Source organism: Choristoneura fumiferana, chromosome 30 (genome assembly GCF_025370935.1).
Source record: "Choristoneura fumiferana chromosome 30, NRCan_CFum_1, whole genome shotgun sequence".
Classification (NCBI taxonomy): Eukaryota; Metazoa; Arthropoda; class Insecta; order Lepidoptera; family Tortricidae; genus Choristoneura; species Choristoneura fumiferana.
Genome location: NC_133501.1, coordinates 2,912,275 through 2,921,506, shown reverse-complemented (window position 1 = coordinate 2,921,506; position 9,232 = coordinate 2,912,275). Strand labels below are relative to the sequence as shown.

The 9,232-nt window shown below is 37.8% G+C and overlaps 2 protein-coding genes across 3 annotated transcripts in view; both read left to right on the top strand.

Moving 5' to 3' along the window:
• Positions 1 to 9,232, top strand: part of Orp8 (Oxysterol-binding protein-related protein 8) — a 144,307-nt gene that overhangs the window by 90,797 nt on the left and 44,278 nt on the right. The gene's annotated exons all lie outside the window — the stretch shown is intronic.
• LOC141444559 (farnesol dehydrogenase-like) lies at positions 3,767 to 7,523 on the top strand. The gene is made up of 3 exons (XM_074110123.1): positions 3,767 to 3,933; positions 6,427 to 6,561; positions 7,244 to 7,523. Exons 1-3 carry the CDS (start codon positions 3,790 to 3,792, stop codon positions 7,286 to 7,288), a joined length of 324 nt encoding a protein of 107 aa, XP_073966224.1. The 5' UTR covers positions 3,767 to 3,789; the 3' UTR covers positions 7,289 to 7,523.

Genomic DNA, 9,232 nt, shown 5'->3' with positions numbered 1-9,232 from the left:
TCTAAGTGGCAAGTGGTCTAAAAAGTACCCTGTAGTCAGTCTCCGTTCATCGGTAATTCTATTACCCACAGTCGACGGAGATTCACTTTGCGGAGCTCCTATTACATGTGGCTGAGACACTTCTTCGCAACTCTAATCTAATCTGTTTTTTGTTTTGACCAGTTGCTTTATAGACCACTTGCTACTTAGACCAGCGCTTTTTTAACGAACCCCCATGGGAGATGTCTCCAGAGGCCCTTGCACGCATCACAGGCAAAGCCTTCTTTTGACACCCTGCGCTCTCTGGATGGAAATGGATATCATCATCATCATCATCATCTCAGCCTGTATACGTACCAGCACAGGCGCAGCCTGCCCAGTGCGGATTGGAACTTCACACACGCCATTTAATTCTTTCTCCGGTGTGTGCAGGTTTCTACGATGTTTTCCTTCACCGTTAAGCTCATAGTAAATTTCAAATGTTATTTAACTCAAGAGGTATCGTGAGCCCGGGTTTGAACTCATGCATGATCCTCTGCCTGAGAAAGCCATAGGTCAAACCGGTAGGCCACGGCTTCATGAAAAAGGTGGGAGTTCATCCACAATATCGCCGGAGCTGTACTGTCAAAATTAAGTTTACGGAATATAGCGACATGGTTCGGTTGGGCAGAGCATCTTGCCAGGGCTTAAAGGTAAAGAGGAAACGAAGAACATGACAATAATAAAAGCCATACCAAGCAAAATTAAGTCAGCGTTTATTTGCAAATTGGGCAGTCTCCTAAGCTGGGTAAAAAATATGTTAAGGGGCTGTTTCACCACGCACTGATTAATTTTATTTGACGGATAATTTGTGATGCCGTCACCGTCTATTCAAACAAAACAAACAGAGACGGAATCACATTTATCCGTCAAATAAATTTAATCAATGGGTGGTGAAACAGGGAGTTAGTATTCTATGTAGTCCGTCAGTTAATAATCAAAAAATATTGAACACGTATTTTTTCTTTCGTCAATCAAACATAAAATCACAAAGATGAAGGGCGCCAAATTTCGGGACGTCACGCCGCGCGACGCTTATTTTTATATGCGAATTTCAACTGGTCGTGTCTTCATCATTTTTTGTTTAATACAAAAGAAAATAAAAAGAAAGAAAGAACCAGTTTATGGCGAAGTATACCGTAAATATTATAATTTATTCGTAGCCGTAAATACATTGAGGGAATTGTACAAAAGGTTACCGATGCTGAACTTTGTACCAGTAAAGCTCCCTCAGATAACGTTTTATGGTACCTCCCCTATACCTCCCCTATACCCTATACCTATTTCGGTGTGTACCATGATACCATCCTCAAAAATAAAAGCTAAGGTTAGTTCACAATGCCTCCGCTAGGTGTTCTGGTACCATTTAAATTATCTTTTGCTTCCCGATTCTGATCTCTTGCTACATCCTAATCTAATAACTAAACTAAAAAAATAACAAAGCTCAGCTCCATGCTCAGATTCATAAGTTCAACGACTTCTGCTGGGAAAAATGCGTGGGCAAACCCGGTGCTAAAAGGAAATAAAAAAATATTCATAGCTAGGTATAAGAAAGAAAAAAGACATTTATTCACTAATACGGAAGACATACAATTACAATAAAATTTACGCAATTTCACCCAAATAAGCCAAAAAAAACCATGAAAACGCACATGAAAAAACACAATTTTGTGTGTCCCCGCAAAAGCGAAACGGTCGGTGACAGCATTATGCTGTGGCGTTAAACGCCACCAGCGCTGATTTTCCGCCAGAACCGTCCAACTAAACATCTAAGGCGTATTACCTACTTATAAAGTTAATGATTATATCATGGACATGGATATTTGGAAATAATTCCGATCCGCATTAGCGATCCCTTCAAATAGCGGACCTACTGTGTTAAAAATAAAGTTGTGTTAAAGACTTGTGATGTATACATACATATCATTTAATAATATATAATATTGTAAATCTGTTTAAAAAAATATACCTAGTTGAGTTTCTTGCCGGATTCTTCTTAACAGAGGTTTTTCCGAATCGGTGGTAGCTTTTTTTTGACATTCATAAGTGCTTGTTATGGCCTAAATTGAACAAAGATATTTTGACTTTAACTTGACCTTGTAACCTATAACAAGTTTGCGACAATTTTAAAGTAACAAACGTAATAGGTAGTTGGTAACTAACCTAACCAACCAAAAGTTGGAATACCCCGACTTTGTCACTTCAAAGTTTAATACCTCAAAAACCGCTGAACTGATTTTCATAAAACATAACCATTGCTAGAAACCCTGCTTTGAAATAAAAAAACGCATTCAAATCGGTCTACCCGTTTAAGAGCTACGGTGCCACAGACAGACACATACACCGACACATAGCGGTTTAAAATTACCTTTGCGTCGGGGGTTAAAAATTAGAAGTTAATTGCAGTAACCGTCAATTATAGCAATTGATTGACCTTAATGGCAGGCCATTTAGTGACTTACGGCTTCGGAATGCAGGATATTCAATCATTTGTCCAAACGAGCATTATTAGTCAAATTATCTCCAAATTGCTGAATGCAAACTAAATGGAAACGTTCGACGCGGAATATCGAATTATCGATAGACGTGGGAAGGCCCCAAGTTATTTTCAACCGTTCCTTTTTGTTCAACTATGGATGGATGTTTTTAGGGTTCCGTAGCCAAAATGGCAAAAACGGAACCCTTATAGTTTGGACATGTCTGTTTGTCAGTCTGTCTGTCCGTCCGCGGAAAAATTTGAAAAAATTCAGGATGGTAGTAAATATATCAAACATAGAAGGAAAACTATAACGGTTAAGAGTAAATGGTACATTAGTAGTTTAAGAGTAAATAGCAGCCTAAGGTATAAAATATACCTAAACTTGGAATATTCCGTATATACAAAATAAGAAATCCTTAGAAAAATATTACTTAATTTTTTCTTAATGGCCAGTTTTAGATTGATGATTGGCTGTAAAATCGGTTTTCTACGAGCCTTATCGTACTGGCGATTTGTGGGAGAGTTGAAAGGGAAAGAGCCCGCAACGCTTTCGTCGTGAGCGCGCAACGGTATCCCAATCAGCCTAATTATTATTGTACGAGAGTGTACAATAATGGTGTTCTTGGTGCTTTAAACACAGTTATAAGTCCCCGCCATGTCGTTGGGCGCTTACGACAAAAGTGTTGCTTCGCTTTCAACTCGCTCACAAATCGTCAGTGTGATTGATAAGACTCTATATAACTAAGATGAAACGGCTCTTTTATCTCGTCTCCTTGGTCACTTACCCCTTGTTATGTATTTTTTATCACACTTGCTCGTAAACAGTGTCGTAACATGCAGGCTACCTTGGTTGCAACCCCCAAATAAAACCCTCGACCTTAATGTGCTTGTCATGAAACCCGTGGTCGGTAAATGAGTCATTGCGCGTACAAATTTTCTTGTCATGAAGACCAAGGTCGGTAAATGAGTCAATGCCCGTATTGAAACTGCTGCGCCATGCGCGCGCTGCTGCAGGACCACATGCACACGCACGCTGCGGCGCATGCTGCGGGAGGTGGAGGGGGAGAGCGGCGCTACCAAGAGCGCAGCCTAAGGTATCGCTAATATTTGGAAGAATTATATTTTTTCTTTAACAAATATTAAATTGTACTCGCAAATGTGATGAAAACATTGTATGTCGCACGGGCGGTACTAGAATTACGAACATTGACTCATTAAAGCCCTCAGTCTCCGACTTCGGGCTTCTAATAGACTCCCGTTCGTAATTCCTTATTTACCACCCTTAAGACACAATGTACTATTTCAGCATTGCAGGGCACTACATCCCGTTTGAACCGACGTTCAACGTGTACCCGGGCACTAAGCACGCCGTCACCGGCATATCCGCATCACTTGACAATGAGTTGGCTGACTTCGGCAGCAAAATTAAAGTTACGGTAAGTTAAGTTATCAGCCGTACGTTGGACGTCCATTGTTGGTCGCTTCTAACCTAAGCAACGGAGGTCTATGGGGGGCCTATGTGCAACAGTGGTATAAGATTAGTGCGTATAAAAATAAGTCAGAGTTTTTTAGATTTTTAGGTTCCCGTACCCAAAGGGTGCCAACGGTACCCTATTACTGAGACTTCGCTGTCAGTCTGTGTGTCTGTCTTATATTGATATTATAATAACGGCAACAGGTAGACGCTTGAAGTATTCACAGAATATTTAGTTGTTTATACTAAATCCTCTTCTTTTGAGAAAACCATAACTCATGTCAGTCCGTGTAGCAACCGTTGTGTTGATTTAATAAATAATGTTTTATGCTGTCACCACGAGTCCACGAGTCTCTATTCTAATTTATAAATTAGTTTTATCAGTTTATATGTATAGTGTCGGAGCAGATATTTGTATGAAAAATACGAATGTTTGTTCTCGGGTCTTGGGTGTTTAATATTTATTTAAGTATGTACCTATCTATCTATATAATTATATTTATCCGTTGCTTAGTACCCATAACACAAGCTTTGCTAAGCTTACTTTGGGACTAGGTCAATTGGTGTGAATTGTCCCGTGATATTTATTTATTATTATTTCGTTATTATTTATTTATATACTTTCGTATAATCAATTTAAAAATAAATAATTAAATTAACAAGGAGCGGAATTCTCATAGCAAAAATCAAATGTCACGAGGGATTGATCATTGCGTTTTATCGACTATTCCAGTTATTGATTTTTCGCATGTTGCTGATTTTAACATTATTCAGTAACATTAACCCTCTTTGATAAGCCACTAGCATTACTTTATTAAAATAAATTACGTCACGTCACATTTGACATTTGATGTTGCTAGAGTTTTCATAATTATTATTTTATTAGGTTCCCGTGTTAACCAAAATGGTTAATCGTAAAAGAAAAACGATTAACAAATGGATAAAGTAATAAACTTCTCTTATTAGTTTAAATGGTGACAATGTGGAGAAAGTAATGACAATTCTTTTTTACTACAGACAAGATGAAAAAAATATAATAAATTAGTACAGATATAGATTTCGATTCTGTTATTTTGAATGAAGGTTAGTCTATCGTCAGTTACACTGGTCTTGACCCCCGCTCTGGATCGTTTCTGGTGCAAAGGTTGTCTATTGCGGTTCAGCGCGGCAAGGCGGCGAGTGTATTGGGCACCTTTGCACCAGGTATGACGCGGGGCGGTTTATTTGACTAATTATGATTGTATATTTGTTTTAATTTTAATATCTTGACATTGTTATTTCTTTGTTGTCTATATTTTCCTTTGGTTACACTGTTTAACATTTCAGTTTCTGTTTTATGTTTAAATTGTAACAAACACACGTCTATTTTTTTTTTGGTAGCCTATAGTGTCACTCTGCAGGACAAAGGCCTCCCCCATTACAGTTATAATTTCATTACCTAAAACATATCGTGCTAAATGACAATTGAACATCAACAGTCGATAAAACACAATGGTCAATCCCTCTTGACATTTGATTTTTGCTATAAAAATTCCGCTCCTTGTAAATTAAAATAAAATAAATATTTAAAGAGGGCTCCCATACAACAAGTTTGATTTTTTTGACGTTTTTAGGGTTCCGCAGCCAAAATGGCTAAAACGGAACCCTTATAGTTTCGCCATGTCTGTCTGTCTGTCCGTCCGCGACTTTGCTCAGGGACTATCAATGCTAAAAAGCTGTAATTTTGCATATAATATTTTTTTAGACGTAAAGTGGGGGTGATTTTTTTTCTCATCCAATCCTATAGTGTGGGGTGTCGTTGGATAGGTTTTTTAAACCCATTTGGGGGTTTGCTAAAACGATTTTCGATTCAGTGATTTGTTTGCGAAATATTCAACTTTAAAGTGCAAATTTTCATTAAAATCGAGCGCCCCCCCCCCTCTAAAATCTAAACCGGTGGGTGGAAAAATTTGAAAAAGTTCAGGATGGTATAAAGTACCTACATACAACTTTCAAGGAAAACTATAACGGCTAAGTTTGCTTGAAAATTATTAGTAGTTTAAGAGTAAATAGCATCCTAAGATAGAAAATATACCTACCTAAACTTGGAAGATTCCGTATAAAATACGAAATCCTTAGAAAAATATTCCTTATTATTTTCGTAATGGCTACGGAACCCTATTTTGGGCGTGTCCGACACGCTCTTGGCCGGTTTTTTACCTGCTGTTATTGGAAATAAACATTGTTTCAACAATAACATAAAGCCACAGTGTACCTCATAAAAATAACACATTTAACACTCTCATACATGGCTCAATACAGTAAAAATGTTGAGTACCACTTTGCCGAACATGGTGACTTAGCTGAATATTCGGCCGAATACAAATATTCGGTAAATCTGCCGAATATGCCGAATACCGAATATAAAACGAATATTCGGCCAATCCCTAATTAAAACTGTTTTGTTATTTTCCAGAGCATATCCCCTGGGCTGGTTGACACCGAGCTGGTGGCGCCAGGGGCGCCGCGGCCGCTGCCGGTGCCGGCGCTGACTCCTGAAGACGTGGCTGATGCCGTGCTGTATGCTGTCTCGACACCGCCCCACGTCAATGTGAGCAAAAACCAAAATCAAATCAAAACATTTATTCTGCAAGTACCCACACACACACACACCCACATACACAACATTTATTCTGTAAGTAGTAGTTGCTATCTCATATTGGTAATTTTTCATAATGCCCGGGCATTACGAAAAATGACCGATTTATCACTTGGTCCACAGCATAATAAACGGGTAAAATCTTGCAAGTTAAATTTGACCCAATTCCAGTAGTTAAATTGACTTGAAATTTGGCATAATTATATGGATATAGTGACAAAACAATAATCTGTCTAACCTACCTACCTAGAGACATCCTGGTAGTCCAGTAAGTACCTACCGACGTCTCCGCAGAACGAAACTCCGCAACAGGTAATGGCATCAACTTGAAATTTGGTACGGAAATGTAGGTACTTTGGATGACAATGCAAGTACAGTCAACAAATCGAATTAAAAAAACTTTTTATGACACTTTTTATACCTACTTGGCAAAGAGTCATTCAAAAGCAAGACTATAAAAAAATATCACAAAATCACAAACACGGAACTAATAATAGAAGGAACAGAAATGTTAGCGCGCGCATTCTCTTCTTACTTAATCGATGCCACTTTTCGTGTCTTCGGCTGTCACAGCGTCGGTAGTTTTTGTGGGTGTTTTAGGCACTTAAGCAGAAAGGAACACTTTTTGTTTCAGATCAACGAATTGACCATAACGCCTGTCGGAGGGAAAAGGCTCTAAGTTGCCGGCGGATGTTGTCTGCTCTGATTTTATGATCACAGTAAATACTATTGACCATAGCGTTTTCTTTGATGAAATTAATATGGAAACATGCGTGAGAAACACGCTGCAGCGGACTAGATGTTGAATAAAATATAACCTAAATCAAACTACAAACGAAATAAACATTTGCGCTAATAGCCTCTAGTTTTAAAACATTAAAATTAGCGCAAAAAAAATAAAGATTGCAAACAGATTTTTGATTTCTTTTCCTTAGTCTTAGACGATGATTTTAAGCTATGCACTAGAGCAAAAATAGTTGTTTTTTTATGCTAGGGTGGAAAATTACTGTTTGGTGCGAGTACTTATACTGAACCCCGAGCAAGCGAGAGACTATTGGATTGAACCACGAGTGAAGCGAGGGGTTCAAAACATGAATCATGAGCGAAGCCGAGGTTTTCAAGGCACGAGATGCGAAACAACTTTACAGCCGAGCACATCATTTTACAGCTCACTACAGCGAGAACAGTAGTGCATGAAAGAAAATCAATTGAACACTCTTATAAATTAGTTTAAAATTATTCATGCATGGTTATTATGCGCGCTTGCACCCTCGGCTTTGTCTCAATCGCAGAACTTCTTATCCCAAAAATTCCCCAAAATACATCCTTATTCCTTGTCTTCGTATTTAATCGTTAGGTACTAGAATACAATACGTAGTAATCTTATTTATTCTGTGCAATATTGAAAATGTAAACTTTTTTCCCTCCGATGTGTCTTGAATTTGCGCCATATTCCTACCTGTTTTCTTCCTGTTTATCCTTGTTTTTTAATCCCCGACGCAAAAAGAGGGGTGTTAATAAGTTTGACCGCTATGTGTGTCTGTCTGTCTATCTGACTGTGTGTCTGTCTGTGGCACCGTAGCTCTTAAATGGGTAGGCCAATTTGAATGCGTTTTTTTTATTTGAAAGCAGGTTTTCTAGCGATGGTTCTTAGACATGTTTCATGAAAATCGGTTCAGCCGTTTTTGAGATATTGAACTTTGAAGTGACAGTCGGGGTTTTCCGACGTTTTGTTGGTTAGGTTATAGTCCAGGGTTTCTCAAACTTATGGCTCCAAATGATGAATGATGAACGTTCTGAAACTTGGTTTGTCACAAATTATTTCATTAAGTAATAAAATGCGTTATTTCATTCTTGTTATTATTGTTGTTATTTATTAATACCAAAAAAATTAGATAATTTACATTTTGTTGTCTTTATTCACATAAAATAACAACTAATAGGTAGATAGATATGTGGTCAAGTTCAGAACGCACCTACCGGAAGGAATACAATTCACACTGTCAATATTACCAATTCTAGTAATAATTATTTTGAATTATTGGTAGGTCATCGTTCATCCACCATTATTTATTTATTTATTTATTTATTTATTTATTCTGGAGAACCAACAGCTTTAAACATACAGATTAAAAATAACAATAGATACAGAAAGCCAATTACAGGTTCTCGCCGGTAATAGCAGTGTAGGTACAAATAATAGCAGAATGCCCGCACAGAGTTCACTTGGGCACAAAGAAAGTAATAATAATACTCATAACATCAACACTTAAGTAATGACGAATTGACAGAGAAGAAATATTATACTTAGATTAAATTGAATTAATTTATAGCATAAACGATAAGAAAAGATCTCAAGGCCTTAAGGCACGCTCTCAAAATAATGATTCACCAGAGTTCGTCTCAAGCTACGGGTGTTAACATTGAACACGTCAATATCAAGCTCCCTAGTAAGGTTGTTTAATTGTCTACTTGCACGTATACGAAAACTGTTCCGCCTATAGTTAGAGAATCCAAGAGGCACAGAAATAGGTGGCACATGTCTTTTCGGTCTGGACGGAGTGTTGAAAGATATATTACCGAGCAGCTCAGGACAATCGATGCTGCCATTAGTAATTTTTAA